The sequence below is a fragment of the Drosophila santomea genome, chromosome 3R (genome assembly GCF_016746245.2).
Source record: "Drosophila santomea strain STO CAGO 1482 chromosome 3R, Prin_Dsan_1.1, whole genome shotgun sequence".
In the NCBI taxonomy this organism is placed as follows: Eukaryota; Metazoa; Arthropoda; class Insecta; order Diptera; family Drosophilidae; genus Drosophila; species Drosophila santomea.
The window spans coordinates 7,613,907-7,633,542 of NC_053019.2; the positions used below are offsets into that span (position 1 = coordinate 7,613,907).

The following is a 19,636-nucleotide window of genomic DNA, read 5'->3' on the forward strand; positions in this document are numbered from 1 at the left end:
GCCAAGTGGCCCGAGTGGTCCGAGTGCCTCAAGTGCGTCGAGTGTGGACAGCAGCAGACAGCGGCGGTTGAGGTCCTGCGGTGTTATCGCGGCAGGAACGGTCCATCGATGGCTGTCCGCAGCGCCCGATTGATCGATGATTCGATATGATCGCAGAAATTTATGTATTTCGTGTGTGCGTGTAGATTGTCAAGTTGTTCCAGCTTTTTCTTACACAATTCGCAATTGTGACGGAGAGAGACGGAGAGAGTTGCCACGATCATTAGCAATGCAGTTGCAGTTTTAATTGCATCTCGCGTCTCGGATCTGGGATCCAGATCCTCGCCCGATCTCTCGGCGGAATTGCAAACGGGGAGTCAACCATTGCAAATGTGTCAATTAGATTTATTATCAGCTCTTGTCATTGTCCATTTCTGTGTGTGCTCACTGTCTGAGCCCCCTCCTTTCGCTCCACCCCTCCCGTTTCTTATTCCCCCGGGAGCCGCTGACTTGGGGCAGGTGCCTTCACACTGTGCCTCATGTCCATTAGTAAATGCTAAATATGCGCCAATTAAATATCCAGGAAAATGCCTTATTCTGCCACTTGGCCAGGATCATGGCCAAAATGTAAATGCAGCAGAAAAGGGAAAAACAGTTGACACGCCACTGTAACAAATACGGCACATTAAATTTTCAGCTCTGCCGAATCTCTTTCCGAATGTTAGAACTTTAAAAACATTTCTAATTTTCAAAACTGGATGGCGTATTTTTTAAAATCGTTTAACATCTTGTATTTAATCGTATGGGAGTGCTAACTACTTTTTCTAGTGCAGCACTATATTTATGAACCGACGGCAGAGACGTGGAGAATCGCCAAAGAGTGACATTTTTATTATTATCTCAGGGAACCAGGAACCCAAAAACTCGACCAGCTGTCCCTGCAGCTCGTACCCCTCTCGCAGAACCCCCGTCCGCTCCTCAAGGGCTCCCGCCCCTCCCCGCCTCTGGTTTCGATAACTAGCCATGCGTTGCCCGCTGCCGCGTTGACAAGCTCAATTTCCAATCGCAATAAAACGCAGCACTCGCAGTAAGATAAATGTGAGAAACATGCAGGCCTCGTCCTCGAAGACCCCTCATCGATGGTCCCTGGCCCCGCTCTTTATGCCCCTTTCCAAATCCCCCTCTTTCCGTATCGTCGGTTTCCTTTCCCTCCTTTCCCTCGACTTCTTGTTCTTGGCGTCTCTGTCTGGTCGACGTCGCCAAATCGCGTGGGTTTAGCCTCCTGCAGGCTGAGCCAGAACCTGACCATGGCCTGCAGCACAGTGGCGTCGCATTGGAGGGGTAAAATACCTCCAACACAATGGTATCCAGCACTTTAAAATTTACCCTTAACATATTTCTTGATGATGCCCCTTAACAATTTTGGGCATACGCCTCTGTACAATTTCTGTAGGGTTTTCTCGTGCTTTTTTTCTGTTGTTGGGTTACGTTTGCCTCTGTTTTTGGTGGGCTGCTTCAAGTGCCTGAAATTTATAGTGGTAATAAAAATTTATTTGCTCTTTTAGTTGATGGCACAATAAACTGTTCTGGCAGTTTTCGGACCCTTAAAGAGCACGTGCTTCGCGGTCTTCTTCTTCAGGTGAATATATTGAATATACATATGTATGTATATATGTTCTAAGTGAGACACGGATTGAGTACGATTGGTTCCAAGGTCATTGTTAAAATAAAATACGTTTCAATATGCAATAAATCCCTCCATACAAGCAGTTTTCAGTCGACGGTTCTAAATACTAGTGAACTGTTGATCATGGCATTTATTGAATCTTTGATTTATTCTCGAGTACTCTCTGAAATAGCGCCTCCATTTCGAAGAGTTTCTTGTGTGTTTTCCTTAATTGGAAAGAGTAATCTTTTTAAGGCCACTGCTATGCGTTCCACCTCCCACGTTTCCAGCTCTTGCTAACTTTCCCCTCTGCACATTCCTGCCGCTGCGAAAAGTTAGTCAAGCCAATTATTATTTAAATAAAATGCAAAACAGCAATTCAAGCCGCCGGCAGAGGTCGAAGCAGCCGAGCAGAACGCTTCTCTCGACTCGCTTTAATTGAGAGACATCCTCCCGGCACACAACACCTCCCCCTTTCCACCTGAAGGTGAGACGCACTAACTGCTATGGGTTTACTGTTGCCGCTTCCTCTCGGACGCCTTTCTTCAAATGATGCCGACAACAATGGCAACTCAAGCAGCGGTGGCAACAGGAACAACCAGAACGAGAACATGAACTGACAGTTGACGGGCGACGCCTTCGTCTAACGGCTGAAAATGCAAAAAAAAAAAGGTAGAAATGGTATTGAAAGAAGGCAATTTTAACTTCATATGGACTTTAAAGTCTTAGTACGACCTAAAACTGGTAGAGTCGATTTTTAAACCTAACTACACATTTAAATATCTATTTATTCAATAATTAGTTGACGGGCGACTCCTTCGTCTAACAGCTGAAAATAAAAAAAAAATGTTAAAAAAGGTGTTAAAAGCTGAAAAAAAAAAAAAAAAATGTTAAAAAAGGTATTAAAAGAAGGCAAGAAGGCCTTATCTTAGTGCGACCTAAAAGTCTGGTATTGCGTAGAGTAGATACTTAAATCTAACTACACATTGAAATACCTATTTAATATTTTTTGATTCTGTCAAAGCGTTTTCCAACCAAACTCAAACAACTGAGATACTATAGAAGTATACATTGCAACTTCTAGTTGATACCGAGATACTAAAAAAGTACAAATTGAAAAAAGGTTTGCCATTTCCAAAATACTTCGAACGCCTAGTATTCATCCCCTTAAGTTGAACTGTGCGATGGCAGTCGCAAATCAAAATGGCTGAGGCTGAAGTTGAAGTTGATGGCCGAAGAAAGAAGTCATTCATGTCGTTTCATTTGTGTTCATTTCGGTTCCGGACACATTGGTTAGACAGGGACGACGCATGCGTGGGAGTGGATGAGCTGGATGGGAATGTGTTGATGTGCTCATTAACGGAATTCTGGGTGAAATCTCCGCTGTGAGTGATGGATAACCCGTCCACTGGTCCTCCGTTTGGCCAACATATCTACTTTTGATCCGCTATGGGTTGGACCATCAGTTGTCGAGGTGTGTGGCTTAAAACTGGCAACGGGTCTGCCCATATGGCATGCGCACTTTGTGCATTTGTGTGTGCAGAAGTGTGTCCACTGCGAGTGTGTGCGTAGCTAAGTGGGCTGGGCTTAAAACTATGGTTCCTGTCTCGGCTTAACCTAAATGCACGAGCAATGGCATTGCACAGTGGGACGAATGTATATGATTTTATCTTGAATTGCCAATTTCTAATAATACCCTGCTAAAAATAAATTAATAAAATACTTTTAAAAACTGTTAGAGATTGATGCTAAGTTTACACATAGTGGAAATTTATTTATAGAACACTAATGTTTCGTTGATAACTTAGCAGATATTTAAATTACAAGATCTCAAAAGCATAAAACAAGTGTATTTATAGTTTATTCTAACTTTTTTGGTATGCACGCCTGCTGTATCAAGCTTCGTGTTGGTGCAGTTTTATGCTTGGGCTCCACTGTACCAGCCGTCAACTTCAATTTGAGTGCTGACAGTTCGCTGACATTCTGGTAGATGGCGCTACCAGACCTTCATTGTACGTGGCATACTTTCAGGCTGTCAAATCTGACGAAGCTTTGCCAATTGTCATGTAAATGCGTTAGTTTCTGGAATTCTCGTTAGGTGGCGTCGGAGCTGCTTTTAATTTTGTGATGAATTTAAATGGAAGGATCGCTTTTTATTACAAACTTTACCTTCAATTTGTTGCTAATCTTGCGCCACCGCGGAAAACAGATTTATAAACATTTTTGTAAGACTTACCTACATTCTTCAAATAAAATGCATAAAGGAATAAATGTGTAATCAGTACAATTGTTTTTGAATTATTTTATAAATATGTAATTATTGAAGTTGTAAGCTAGCGGAAAACTCAATGATATTCGCTTTAGGCTTGCAAAATCATTTACGGCAAATCAAATTTGAGCAATTTCTTCGCTTGAATAAATCACATCAGACGAACATAAATCATACACCGAGCAGGCATGTGACTCCTCACCACTCCCCCGCTGGCGCAGCAGCGGCAAAAACAGGAAGAACAGACAAAACACACATCAGACATTATTATCATCTCGCTTGTGCTTGAGTGGGTTTCTTTGCCTACCCCAAGGCTCTGGCCCCTGATTCTACCCCTCGCCCCACCGCTTATCCACCCACACGCCTGATATAGACAGAGATCGGGGAAGAGTCCAGCGATTTGCCAGCATCCGTTTGGCCCTCGACAAACACACACACAAAAGCACATACAAACACACATATGTACACAATGAGAGCACTCAACACACAACCACGAACGCACGCTTCCTTCCGCCGCACCCATTGTCCTTTCGCGCCATTTTGCCCATCCCGAGGCTCAGACTCCCGCTCAATCGCCATCATTGGGAAATGTGTAATTGAAAGGGAAGCTTTTGGCTTTGGCAGCGTCGGAGGCAAGAAAATTATTTCGTTAACAAAAGGGAAATGCCAGGAAAAGTGGCGGATGGAGGGGAACCAGGAAGCGCAGAGAATGCAGGACGAACACAATGCAAGGAGAGGAAGGGGACCAAGCTGAAATACTTTAAAGTTTACCATTCCGCTTATTTTACTATGCCCTTTTTTTTTTGTTTGGACCTTCGTGCTTTATAGAAGTCGGGGAAGTTTCATTTCCGACAGCAAGTTACCGTTAGTTAGCTGTGGATTTTCGGCAGGGTTGTCACCATCACCGCAGACTCAATTCGGAGCGAGCGGGACGACATGTGAATATGCATGGCGCGGCAGGGAACGTGTTTCTTCGTCTCCCTCTTTCTGTCTGGATTATCGTCCAACTGGAGTTGGAGCGGGCAATTTTGTGATTTATGAGGTCAGAGACTCGTGATAATGAGCCAGGAAATTAAATCACTTTGACCGGAAGGATGTCAGGTCAGAAGGGGATAACACAATTGATTTAATATTCATAAATTCAATGAATGTTGTCAGCTTGTCAAGAGCAAGATCGGGGAAAACGGGGGCAATCGCATGCCAGTGGAAGATCCTTGGTTTGGGGATTACAAAAGTTCTCGGAGGACATTCCAGAACGTCATCTTGGCTTGACTTTGTCCAATTTTCTGCATCAAACGGCGACTGCAGGGTTGTCAGTGGGCTTACTGTTGTGTATAAATTCCTGTATAACATGACAACATAACAAATCGGTTATTATGAAACATTTTTAAGATATCTATTTTATTAATTCGGGTTTCGCACTGGCAATCAATATGCCGAAAGATAATCGGTAATCTTGAAAGAAACATCTGCAGAATTTACACACCCTACAAACTCTTGCCGCTTGCAAAGTGCCGAGACTTTGGAATAATTTTAAGAACTCGTCCATGCGAGCAAGAAACAATTTATATGCGAACTCCACATGTTTCTCCCATCTTAGGGAACATGTGAAATCAAATCGCCAAAATCCCACTTTAAAATTCACTATACATTGATACTTTGAGATGAGCACACCAAAAATAACATCAAATCTCGCCTTTAATTATTTACAGAGTTTCAAAAACAAAATTGAGGAATACCAACTAGGGGATAAGGCTACTTAAGGATCAAAGAACACCAAGGAGACGAGGTTTTTACCAAATCGAGAGACGAGAGGCAGGTTAATTTCGTCATTTTTGGCCAAGACAGCAAATAGAGGAACAGCAAAGCGGAAATCATTTTATACCTCACATCACAACTACACACTAACTAAGATTAGGCTACGCAACTGTACATTGTACTTAAGTGTTCAAAGTAAATTTAGGTGAGTAAGCTACAATAAGGGATAAATATATCTTTGACATATCCAAAGCAATATTCTAATTTGGGTCTTTCTTACCATCCAGTTTACTTTGTATATAAGAAAGGAAGCTAAAAGCACGCAGACAGGGAGGCAGGAGCACCACAGTCACTAGCCACTAAGCAGAATCACAGTCACGATCACGTTCACTCCAGGATCAGGACTCGGGGCGGGATCAGCAGACGCTGAGGAAGCTGCCACAATGACGATGAGTACAAACAACTGCGAGAGCATGACCTCGTACTTCACCAACTCGTACATGGGGGCGGACATGCATCATGGCCACTACCCGGGCAACGGGGTCACCGACCTGGACGCCCAGCAGATGCACCACTACAGCCAGAACGCGAATCACCAGGGCAACATGCCCTATCCGCGCTTCCCGCCCTACGATCGCATGCCCTACTACAATGGCCAGGGGATGGACCAGCAGCAGCAGCAGCACCAGGTCTACTCCCGCCCGGACAGCCCCTCCAGCCAGGTGGGCGGGGTCATGCCCCAGGCGCAGACCAACGGTCAGTTGGGTGTGCCCCAGCAGCAACAGCAGCAGCAGCAACAGCCCTCGCAGAACCAGCAGCAACAGCAGGCGCAGCAGGCCCCCCAGCAACTGCAGCAGCAGCTGCCGCAGGTGACGCAACAGGTGACACATCCGCAGCAGCAGCAACAGCAGCCCGTGGTCTACGCCAGCTGCAAGTTGCAGGCGGCCGTCGGCGGACTGGGCATGGTTCCCGAGGGCGGATCCCCTCCGCTGGTGGATCAGATGTCCGGCCACCATATGAACGCCCAGATGACGCTGCCCCATCACATGGGACATCCGCAGGCGCAGGTGAGCACAGATCTTATGTTGTACCTTTGATGGGTTACTGTGGTTAAGGCACACGGCTTTGGGGCAACCATTCTTTATTTATGTTTTTTATTGGCACACCACAAAATGATCGGTGATAATGCTTTGTATTAGGAACTTAAAATTTGTATAAAAAATAAAAACAAGTTACTTTTTTCGCTTTCTATAACATGAACACGAACCCAATTCCCTGAGGTCTTGACAACACAGAGCAATGAAACTTTCTTTATTAGAACATTTTTATTTCCTTTCTCCTGGCACATTTAAGGTTACATTTTGTTTATTTTAACTAATTTCCCAAACCGAAATCCTTTCACCACACGCATATCTCGCCAACCACTTAACGCTTTTCCCATCTTTTTTAATGCCGCTTTTGCCGTTCGCACCTGCAGTTGGGATACACGGACGTGGGAGTTCCCGACGTGACAGAGGTAAGATTGAGTCCACATGGCGCTTGTCACCTACCTCAACATCCGCTAAAACCTAACCTCTTTTCTGGTTGATGGTTAAAAGATATATCTCTGAAATAGCAATATCACTAATCTGAAATCTTACTCAAACGCAGGTCCATCAGAACCACCACAACATGGGCATGTACCAGCAGCAGTCGGGAGTTCCGCCGGTGGGCGCCCCCCCTCAGGGCATGATGCACCAGGGCCAGGGTCCTCCACAGATGCACCAGGGACATCCTGGCCAACACACGCCTCCTTCCCAAAACCCGAACTCGCAGTCCTCGGGGATGCCGTCTCCACTGTATCCCTGGATGCGAAGTCAGTTTGGTAAGTGTCAAGGAAAGTGATCGACAATTCCACGAAACGTATTAAGTGGAATTTTTCTTCTTCTTATCGTAGTGGGTTGAAGTAGTTAGTTCCCTGTTTAGAATTGGTCGTAGTTCCCATTAGAATCTTAACTGTGCATACAACAGCTAGAGCTGTATTACCTTAATGTTAATAATACTATAACTTTTACAGCGAGCCTCGTGCTGCGAAGCAATGCAGTACAAAGCAGTCGAAATCCCCTGCTTGATAGCGTGTTTACTGCTTAATGCGAGATCAATACGCAAGCAGTCATACAAGCAGTTCAAGCAGATCAAAAAGAAGTACGCATTTATACATGTTAAATGTGTAGTTAAAATTCGAAAAATATTTAAATCAAAAGGCTCAGCCCGAAAGTATTATGTATTTTCTGTTTTTTGAAATTCTGTATTATAAAATGCAATAATAATTTGTTTGACTCAAAGAAAGCAAACTTCAATTTTACCTTTAGATGGAACAAACAAACTATTTCTCAGTTTCTTAACAGATTCAAATAAATTTGTAAACCCCAAAGCGATTTTAGCTTCGTGCAAATACTCTTACCTTAAATATTCTTGAATGCGTTGCATTGGCCTTGACACGTCCGGGTAATTTCACTTTATTGCCTTGGCCAATTGCTTGACATCAACCGTAATCCATCTGCAAAGACAACCCGATACCTGACATTTGTTCAAATTTGCGAATTTCCCAAATCCGAAAATCGGTGAATGCAGGCAGATGAAAGACGACAGACGAAAGAGGTGGCGGAATAGCTGCTCCTTGGGTTCCGCTTGCCCAGAAGATCGCAGCACAGGAGGCGGTCCTGCCAGCTAATGCAAATTGACAATAGTTCGAAATCCTGCAAGAAAAAGGTTTGCGAAAACCCTAGGCGTAACTAATGTAGCTGGAAAGTAGAGCACACAGACTGCATGTGGTTCTGCTCTGGGCTTAGAGGATGTTGCATAAGTGGGGATGTGGGTGCCCGCCTTTCCAGCAAAATAGGTGTAAAGACAGGCAGGCGAGTCCTTTCCAAATATAGAATTTCATTGGCACGCCACTTTCCCCGGAGAAAGTGAAAGCAGGCCTCAAGTGGTCGGTTCCTTTTCCTTTTCCTCGCCCTCCAGCCGACCTGCTCGCTTGTCCCGGTCATTGCGGAGTCCAAGGAGTTCTACCCGTACCCAGTACTCTAGATGCTTTTGTGGTTTTTTGTTTGTAGCCGGCTGTATTTTTTCGCCAAAGCCAGATTGAGATGTAAAGCAGAATTGATGAGCGCCATTAGTTACACGTTATGTGCAATGGATGCCATCAATTTATTAATCTCCAGAACACGCCGAGGCTCCATTCATAGCACCACTCCGCAGTGGCCACTTCGTCGTCTTAATCCCCTCCCTCATCCTGCGCGGCGGTGCAAAAAATAAAAAGAACGCGCCTCAAAAAATAACGCGATGGAAGGCAGGCTCCGCGGTGACATGAAGTTTTCCCCTCTTTTCTCTTATTATACACTCCTTTCTGGACTTTTTGCTTCTCTTTCTTTTTTTATTAAAAATTAAGCGGTCAGAGAGGATGAGGGGGAAGGAGCCTGGAGAATTAAAGCTGGAGTTGGCCCAAAGCTCGGTCTGCATCTCCCGCGGCGGCAACTGCGGCATTCTCACTGTGCCACAACATGATCCCGGGCTTAAGTTACGATGATTAAATGCATACGAGTTTATTTCTGCTTAGGTTTTTGCCTCGCCTGCGCTGCGCTTCCTCCTCCTCCGTGCTCGCTGCATTTTGCATTTTGCATAGCCCATAAAAACTCGGAGACAGTGGGACAAATAATCGAAGATTGCCCAACGGCCTCAGGCGCCTGGCGAAATGGATCAGATCTACGTTGAGGGATTGGCTAGGGTTGGTCTGGGTTAAAGTTTCAGTTACCCCTGGACTTTGTATTCATTCATTTATTTTGAAAAATGAACCTGATATAATAATAATTACATTTTGAGTGTATGGATACCATACACACATTTTAAATATACCTTTCCGTACTGAGAGCAACTGGTTAACTTTCCAGTTAGATGCCTATCCGTTATCAGTTTAGAAAGCCCCTGTGTAGCCAGCAAAATCCATTAGTTTCTATATAAAATTCCTATATATTTCGCCCAATTCCCAACTCCACTGTAACACGATTGCAACTACTTAACGCCTGGACATTTTTCAAGCGTGCATTAGGCAACAAATAAAAAGATAAAGGTGCCACAAAGGTTCCGATCGTGACTGGGCAAGGCGAGAAGAGTCTGCTCCGCGTCTTCCGATGCTAAAAAAAGTGTGGGGAAACGAAGCTTCGTTTCAATTAAGTTGTAACTCATGATGGCATTCAGCACAATGGGACCTGGAAACTCTGTGGCCCTTCAGTCGGCTTTCCCGACCTAATGTTGTTTGGATATTTACCAAGTTCAGCTCGATTTCCGCCTCTTTCCCCTTTTTTGTCTTTCTTCTATTTGATAATTCGCTGCGAGTAGAGGAGGCAACTTGCACTCCAAGCCAAGTCCTTTTGATGCTGGAGTTTTGGGTCATAAATTAAAGCGACAGTCAACAAATTTTTGCAACAAGTGTTTGGCTGGCCTCCTTTGCTTTCATTTCCACACATACAGCAAATACCCCTTAAATCTCGTAGATTATTCAAAGAGTGAAATAGTGTTTGTGGTCATTTTTACCATGTGCTAAATTGAATAATTAATAATATTTAAAAAAGGAAGTTTTAACCTATAGAGCGAGTAAGATTGACCATTTAAATTGGCAACAGTGCATTTATTGGGTACCTAAAGTTTGGTGTAGTTGCTGTCGAGTAAATGCATTTTTTATTGCCGCTGTCAGAAGCGCTCATTGTGATTCACTGAGATTGCCGGGGAAATCTCTCGCTTACACAAAATGGAAATATTTATGCCAGCAGAGCCAAAGCTGAGCACTTTTCAATTCTGGCCAGGACGAGCGGGAAAAGTGCACTTCATTGTGCGCATTATAAGCGACAGTTTCCACTCCTCTGCCCCTGAAAGCTGTCAGTGAGTGGGGTTCAAGACAATGAAAAGAACTTCTCGCTGGCCAAAAAGTTGCACGTTGTCTGCTGGAAAAACTTTTGCTCTGGCTTTGGTAAAACGTTGATCCCGGCCATCATCCGTTTGGCATTTGCCGGGTTCCACGGAGCGGAGGGCGAACTTTTCCATCCTTGGACTTTGTTGTCTGTTGGCGCTGCACTTAATGTCCTGGAGAGTTTTGCTTAACTTGAGGATTTGCGCGCAAACTACTTTTCGATGGCACGAGAGCGACAGTGGGCGGCGGACGGAGGACGGAGGACAACTACTTAGGCAGACGATTGGCCCGGCTTAGATGTGTCCACCCAAAGTGAAATTGTGTTAACGTATTTTCCTCTGCCATACATACCCTATACCGAAGTTCCGTTGTAGCTGTGGAAGGCTGTATTCTTCTTTAATATCATTTATTATGCAATTATCTTATATTTAAATTTTTATCTTATATTTCTACTAGCTTATATTTGTATGATTTTAAGCCAAAACTACTTGGCGGAAATATATCCTACTTAGGATTAAAAAACACAGGATACCAGCTATTTCGTAGTTGCAATCACTACACCATCACCTTTTTTGTGCCGCTGGCAATTTAAGCGGCCGGATCAAAAGATAATTTGCCAAGTGCGTGAAGATTTTTTCTAAATATATTCGCATACATATAGAAAAACTCACCCCTCTGCTCTGACAGGGTCTGTCAAAAAATTTGAGCAACGTGGAGCACAAAAAATGACACAGGAACTTTGGGGATTTCCAACATTCTGTAGCACTGGGTGGAAAAGTTTAATAAAGCGCAGCAAATGCGAAGAGGAAATTTCGCTTTTATTTTGGCAGAACCATCCCCTTTCTCCACGACCCCGCCCCCGCCGCCGCGCACGCCCCTGGCTTTGTGGCCAGCTGAGGAGCGAAAAATAATGGCAACAGCTCGCCAAAGGTCCTTGGGGGCCCAGCACTCGGAGATGGGTCAGTTTTGGACATGGGAGAGGCATTCGGGGCCATCCCGAATGTGGCTCAATCGCAGCTCTGTTTTCGCATTCCATTTTTTCTTCATCTTCTGTTCTGTTCTGTTCTGTTTGGGGCCGCTGCTGTTTTTGTATTTTGGGATTTGGCCAACCTTTTGACAAATTACGAATATTATTCATGCAGCAATGAAGTGAGGAAGCTCTTGGGCCTCCTGCGGTCGCGGTTCGGCGTTTCGATTCCTTTTAAAATGTATCTGATGGCGGAATAGGAATGCAGGCATATCCTAACTAGTTATGAAATATTAATTGAGGTTATGCACTGGACTGGGAGAAAGGACGGCAGGTCCCGAAGGTGAAGCCCTTGCAATTATTTCAATTAGGGAAAATTACCATTTAAGTACATTTTCGAAAGTAAAATTGTTTTTAAGACTCGTATACATATATGTAAACCAAACTTGTAGAAAATATATACTACATAATACAACGATTAATAATTAATTAAATCAATACAGCAACTATAAATCATTACAAAAGAGTTTTGAAACTTAGAAAATTAGGCTGTACTAATGATAAAATGATTTTTAAATGTTTGCGCATCTTAGAAGTTTTAGTTCCGCTTGTGATAATGCCTTATATTTTTTTAAATAACTCGATTGAAACTGAGTTGCATTCCTATTTGCTTTCATCATAGTTGTGATTACGATTACCCAGGCCCACTAGCCTAATTCCTATTGAACAAGGGCATCCTCTCCAGTTTCCGCCCCAACATCCTGACGTCGTCAGTGTCAGCCACATGTTTCAATGGCTGCCGGCCAGCGGCCATTAGAGAGAGCGGGATGGCAAGCGAGGGAGAGAGAGAGGGAGAGAGGGAGAGAGAGAAGGAAGTTTCAGCTGCTCAGGGATACTTGATATAAGTATAAGCCTGACTGAATGCCTGCTCTCTCTCGCGTTTCTCGCATAGCGTGTTTTAGTCAGCTGTCAAATGTTTTGACATGGGTAGCCATGGCCCCAGTGAGCATCCAAAATGGGGGAATGGAGGGCATGCACTGGGAAAAGCGCATCTTTTGTTTTCCGAACTCTTTCTTGAACTGCGCATTTGCTTTATTTATAGTAAATAATATAGTAAATAAGTAAGAAACGCATTTTTACCCAGTTTGAGTACAATATATTTTAGTTTTGACCATCACTTTTCTAAGTGTAGGATACCGAAACGGTGGTAAGAAAGCGGAGCGGCCGAAAAAAGAATAGCCCGCAACAACAATCAGATGGCGCGCATAGTTTTTCGTTTCCCCTCCAGTTCACGTTTTGCTTTTGTTTAAACGATAACTAAATAAAGTTTGAGGTCCCCCTACACATTTCCTTGAAATGAATGCATTTATAAGCCCCAAGTCAACTCCTTGGCGATCCTTTTAGTTCCTCTCTTCTTTGATTTTGGACTCCATTTTTTATCAACTTTCGTCGATTTTTAACCCTCTTAAGTGCTTAACAAGTCCCAAATTAAAAACGTTGTCGGGTCTCCTGAGAATATAACCAGATGTAAAAGGGCATCCAGATGGAAATTAAAAAAGACTGCCATACAAATAATCAAATGGTCAATGGCAATATTTAATTGTTGCTCTTACCTCGAAAAATAAAAACAAAAATTCTTGAACTTAATTAAAAAAGGGAAAAAGTGAAATAGATGACATCAAACCTCAGAAGGATTTTGGGATGAATTTATTCCTGCTCCTTTTGGGCAAACTCCCCGAAGGTTGTGAAAAAACATCAAGTGAAAAGTTAGCGACGGAAAAAATACGTCAAATATGCAAAACAATCAAATTGGAGGAAAACTTTTTCGCTGGAACGCAGCACCCACTTCAATTTTTCGCCGAAGCCCCCTCCCTTAACCCCTCTGTTTAGTTGGCACAAAGTCATCGAATGAGTTGGCAGATTCGGACCAGAACAGCGGGGAGAATAAAGTGACATCAAGCACCGGTATTCGTCTTGTTTTTTACAAAATGCCACACACGAACACTCTTCAGCTGAATGAAAAATTTATCAACTTACGATCATAAATAATAATAATTTTCCAGCTTTGTTGCGGCGGCTTGCGTTTGTCTGTAATTTCCGCAATTAAAAAAACATTTACTCGCATTTGATGTGAGCTTTTTTTGCTCGACGGCTTGTACTTGTTTAAGTTTCGTTTTGCTTGCTGCTAAATGCATTTTGTATTTGTTGCATGACGAGTGTGTTTTTGGCCAAGATAACTGCCAGTGCTGCAGCGACCACCCAACTGCAGTTGCGAATGGATATAGCCTTAACCTGGGGCCAAGTCATCTATTTGGAGGTTATTAGCAGTAATTCCATTCCATTTTGTCTGTTTACGAATGGAAACTGGATGCAAAATAAGCAATTATTGGAAATATCTTCTATCTTCTAAGTTCACAGTAATAGAAAAAACACCAATCCATTTAACATTTATTACATATTAAATAACGAGGCCAAGAGTCCCCTTATTTTCCTGAATTTTCCCCTAGAATTTTTTGTTGCATTTTTTCCACTTTCTCGCACGATGCTGGCCGTTTTTATAGTTCCGCACAGCGTAGCGCGTGTGTGATGAAAAAGCAATCCGTGCCAATATAATAATTCACTGCGGGCATTATAAAATAGAATTTTTTCAGCTATTAAATAATGCTTTTTAATTTTTCCTGCTTCAACGAATTCCATAAAATGTTGTTAGCAATTATTTTAATGATTTCCTTTAAACGTTAACCGACACACGTACAGCCAATAGCTGCCGCTAATGTAATTGTGTGTGCCCGGTTGGTGGACGACGGAGGGGCAGGGGGAAGGGGGAAGCAAATGAAATAAAATCCATTATGGAGCCGGAGCAGTGTAATAAACGAGTAAAATGGTTAAAATGGTGGCCTAATCGCAATTTAATTACAATACGCTTTCATATCAAAAAGCATTAATGCTCTCGGTCCACTCGGTACGCCAGTCAACCACTCAGCCACTTTAGATGTATGAGCCGTCTGAGGGGGGGTGAGGAGGGGGAGGGACAGCGGGGCGGGGGCGTGGCAGGGGAGCGGAGAACCTCTGAGGTTTGACGTTGCTACTTCACATATATCGCTACTCCTCATATTAATTGTTTCACCTTTATTATATTTCTGTTGTTGATACCTCCACCTCGGGTTCCACTTTCCCCTGCCCTTGGCTTCCCTTCCCAAAGCGCCATTAATGCGTTTATAATAATTTCTCAGCGCTGAGTTCGAAGCTCCTGCCCAGAAAAAAGGGGCGCCCTAACTGATCACCACTCGCCTTAAAAGTATATAGAAAAACAAGTATTTCATGGTTCTTCCTTACTTTTTTTTATACAAATGTTTCTTCTTGTATTCTGAGTGATGGAAATATTATATATCATTAAAAACAAATTTCTGAGAGCGCCCGCTCTTAAATTGCCAATGCACAGACATTGCCAGACATAATCTCCGCCCCTCGAGTGTATTTAGTTTTCCGGCGAGATGCACGTCTTGTGTGCATAACTTGTAGGTGTTTTCTTCAATTAAAATAATCATTTATTTGCAATGCATGAGGGGCAGGCGTACAGCTTTGTGTTGCTAATTATTAGCAAAAGCTTCTGTACGTCGAAAGGGTGTGGAAATGCAAATGGTAATGAAAATGGAAATGGAAATGGAAATGGTCATGTGCTGAACGTGTACCGCTGGAGAATAAGATAGTAATCAGATGGGAAGCACAGGAATGGTAATGGGCTGACGCAAGTGAAGTGTATTTGATTTGGAAAGTGAGTGATAATTGCAAGCCTTGGTATTCGATTATGTTTAAAATAAAATATACATTAAATATTTGGTTGCATATATGTATACTATATACTTTCCAATATCATACGCCCTTGTACCTCCTCCCATTTGCTATCTATCATCTGGGGGGAAAGTCCAACCCATTTATTCCGCTCTTAATCCGCACCTAATACTCAACTCTTTGGACTTCGCCTCGTGGATTCTTCGCGGACTGCAAGGATGGATGCGGATGGCGAGGGGGATGACCACGCACGCTTTTTGCCACAAATCTTTCAAGATTTTTTGCCGGCACAGCGACTCGTCTAAATGATGATGATTAAATGCGAACGCCTCGGGTTATAGACATGGCATCAGCCGTGTCATTTAAAAGAAGGTAGCTGCTCTGACCACCGCTGTGCTGGTCCCCTGTGTACATCACCACCTCCGCCCCCTGTTCTACATGATTTGGATCCGCGCGCCTTAATGGTTGCCGCATAAAATACAAAAAAAAAAACGAAAGAAAAAATACATAAAAAAGCTTATGATGTAATGACCTCGAGCCCGAGATGGAAGACACAAAAAAAAAATAAAATATTAAAATAGAAAAAATTGGTCGAGCGAGTTGAGCAAGACAAATGCTGAAGATGTTATTAAAAAATAGTTAAGACTGCCCACCTCGGGGGCTGCGTTTTTGGGGTGAAGTGGCTTCAACTGATTGCCGCTTGGCGTGGTTGTTCAAAAGCCACCGCAATGCCAATGCTGCTGTGCTGTGGTCGCCTTTCAATTTCCGGCCGGGCATTTTCCAAGCCCAAAAAACCATCTCAGGAAAAGCAGTCGATAGGCGGGCGGGAAAACTCCACCCGAATAATGGCTTCTCACGCTAGCAACCCATTTCAATTACCTACCTTCGCCATTGACAATTATAATATTTGCTGCTGCGTATTATATTTGACATATTTTTTCCCGACATTTTCACGAAGCTCTTTTTTTTGTCATTACCGAAATTATAATTATAGTTAGTGTCATTAGGCGCCGAACTCATTTGGTTGGTTGCTTTCAAAATGGAGCTCTTTCGAGGAGGAGGGGCAGCCTTCGTAATTATGCCGAATTATTTTACAGTTATGCTCAGCTACCGTCCAAAGGGGAGAAGCTCGGGGGGCTGAAGCGGGACTCGAAGGTGAAACTGCACTTGCCTGAATCAGCGGCATGATACCTCTCTGCTTTACGGACAGAAGGACGGACGGGCAGATGAACGACGGACAGACCGCATTGGGGCATAATTAGTTACCTTGTCTGCTCGCCGCTTGATGCCCATGAAATCTCCGCCGAGTTTAATCCACAAGTAAAACCGAAATTCGGGCATAAACGAACGATGATTGCTCCAAGCTAAAATAAAATAAAATAATTTATATAGAATTTATAACATATAAATTTAATTAGTACAAAAAACCTAGGTATACTAATCCAATTAAAATTACACGAAACCTACAAACGGTTTATGATTATGCTATACTTTCATAAGTGTTTTCTGAATGCCCCTTATAGTCTTTATACCTCTAAAAAGGGTATGGCTTGAAAATCAAACCCGGAGTTCCTATCGGAGACACCTCTTCGGCCTCCTACCTCTCACCACAGACCTGTTGTAGGCTCTGTTTTTTTTTTCTCTTTTTTTTTGACAAGTACAAATATCCGAATTCGGTAAGGTTGTCTTTTAATCAGCCTCAGTTTCAGAGTCGCAGCGCCTCGCTTCATGTGGTTTTGGGTTACCCATTCCCTGATCCCTCGTCCGATTCTCCGGGAGAAAAAAAGAACAAAAAAATACAAGACAACAATAAATAAATAAGTATATATACATTTACTCCAGCTCTGGTTGTCGTATGCACTATAGTGGACCTGTAGATATTGTAGAATTTGTTGTCGTTGATTTGGTGGCCGGTCATGCATTGCATTGATTTTAATTGTGAAAATTGTTTTATTTACTTGGAACCAACAGAACGCAAACGCGGAAGGCAGACGTACACCCGGTACCAGACTCTAGAACTGGAGAAGGAGTTTCACTTTAATCGCTATTTGACCCGTCGACGGAGGATCGAGATCGCCCACGCCCTGTGTCTCACGGAGCGCCAGATAAAGATTTGGTTCCAGAATCGGCGCATGAAGTGGAAGAAGGAGAACAAGACGAAGGGCGAGCCGGGATCCGGAGGAGAAGGCGACGAGATAACGCCACCCAACAGTCCGCAGTAGGATCGACGGAGTCTACCCAGTTAAATGAAATTTCTATCTAAATAAAATTTACGTTAGTTTGGAGAGCGCAATGAATTTACTTCGATCCCTGAGGACTATCTATTAACTATCCAATCCGTTGAACTTCGCGTGAACAAACCTAAACTAAACTAAACTAAACAAAGAGAAGAGCTGAGAACTCTACCTACAACTTAGTTAATTGTTATTATTTTCTACTTATTATTTAATTGTACACGAAAGGCAAGTGGAGAAAGCGAAATAAGATAAACGTAAAGATAGCGATTACGATAAAGATACAAGTAAAGCGTAAAACTCAAACAAAACCAACTCATGTGACCTCAGATCTAAATAAGCTATATTTAACTATAATGCGTATATATACACATAAATATATGAATAACTTTAAATGATACCAAGTAAAGCTGAAGGCAAGGAGTAATATATAAATAACTATATATGAAGCATATATACTACAACATTAGTTCTACGCGTCATAAGTACTGTACGAATAACTTATACATACACCCCAGCATAAAACCTAAGCCTAAAACATAAAGATTAAACTAAATCAATGTTTGTAGCAATCCTAGCGCAAAAATATAAAGTAAAATCCAATAAAAATAAAAAAAAAAAACAAATGGCATCACAATCCATTGCATGATAGTTCGTGAAACCTATACATTTTAAATAGCTCTGAACATGATAACAGAAAACTTTGATCTAGGTGAATGTCGCACTTTTAGACAAAAAAAAACCAAAACCACGAAAGAGCGTTGCTTAAAGTAAACTAAACGTTTTGCACATATAATACAAGTAAAACCCATAAACTGGCAGAAGCTTATAAATGAAAATAAATAGCAAAAGATTGGCCAACCTAAAAAAGATGTATGTAAATTTCTACGGCAATTCAACTTTAGAAAACTCGCAACTGGATATTTAAGCTTAACCGATTGGAGAGTTCCTCTTTTTTTTTGGTTTAAATACCCATTATCTCTGTACTTTCTTTTGTATGTAATTTCTTGTGCAATCTTTAGTTCTTGCAAAAAACAAAAATCGAATTAGGTCGAAAAGGATATAAAGTATACCGAATTAAAAAAAATATCAATTGGCAAGTGAAGAAGAGAAATAAAAATTGTTAACAGAGGAACACAAAATAAATGTATAAACAATGAATTCTAACGAAACCCCTGTAAAGTAGTAAATTAAAATGCATTATTATACGAGAAATTAGGGAACCCATTTTGAAAGAGCAACCGAACGATTTATATATGAATATTTGCCTAACAACTATATTAATGTATGTGTACGTAACTTAAACTCATTTTCCACGCCATCTGTGGAAATCCATATACCAAAGTCAAAGGAACGAAGGAGAAAAAAAGGAGAACGGAATGAAAAACTATAAAGTATGATATGTTTATATGTAGATATATATATTTAACAAGCCTAATACAAAACATGTAACTTTATAGAGTGTTTCGTTTGTAAATTCCCCAGAAATCCCATTTCCCTTCCCAGCCCAATTCCCAATCCAATCCCAGGTGAAAGGATTTGTGATTTGCAATAGAACAGAATAGTCAAGATAAATCTGAAAAAACTTAGCGAAGTATTGGCTAAACAACCTTGAGAGCAAAATTCAACTCAATCCAGATACGTAACTTTCGGCCTCATTCTGTAAGAAACTAATTATTTAAGTTTCAATTATGAAAATTATTAAAAAAAAAGAAAAGAAAAAAATATATAGAAAGTAGAAATTCACAAGAAACAAAATTTGAAAGCGTTGAATACAATATATATATTTGAAACAAACTAAAACATTAAATAAACCCAAGCATTTGTGCGAAATTGGAACGAAATGTGGAAGCTAAACAATTTGTTGTAAATAAAATTTAAACGTTAGTGTGAAGAAGTGAACGGAGAACGCAGTGGAAGGGCTGCAAAGCGAAAAGCATAAAGAATATTATAATTAAATTACAAATGAGATTTTGTTTTTATTTGTAATATTTATAATAAAAATATAGTATTTAAAAATTTATTA

The 19,636-nt window shown here is 41.9% G+C and overlaps 1 protein-coding gene across 6 annotated transcripts in view; it reads left to right on the top strand.

Moving 5' to 3' along the window:
• LOC120451545 (homeotic protein antennapedia) overlaps positions 1-19,636 on the top strand; it is a 103,985-nt gene extending 84,349 nt beyond the window's left edge. For 3 of the 6 annotated variants that reach the window (XM_039635327.1, XM_039635329.2, XM_039635328.2), the window contains 5 exons: positions 5,627-5,877; positions 5,960-6,739; positions 7,150-7,188; positions 7,323-7,548; positions 17,348-19,636. In XM_039635327.1, coding sequence (XP_039491261.1) covers positions 6,116-6,739; positions 7,150-7,188; positions 7,323-7,548; positions 17,348-17,598 — 1,140 coding nt within the window. In that variant the 5' untranslated portion in view covers positions 5,627-5,877; positions 5,960-6,115 and the 3' untranslated portion in view covers positions 17,599-19,636. The remainder of the gene's footprint in view (positions 1-5,626; positions 5,878-5,959; positions 6,740-7,149; positions 7,189-7,322; positions 7,549-17,347) is intronic. The other 3 variants (XM_039635330.1, XM_039635331.1, XM_039635332.1) reach the window with 3 other exon arrangements.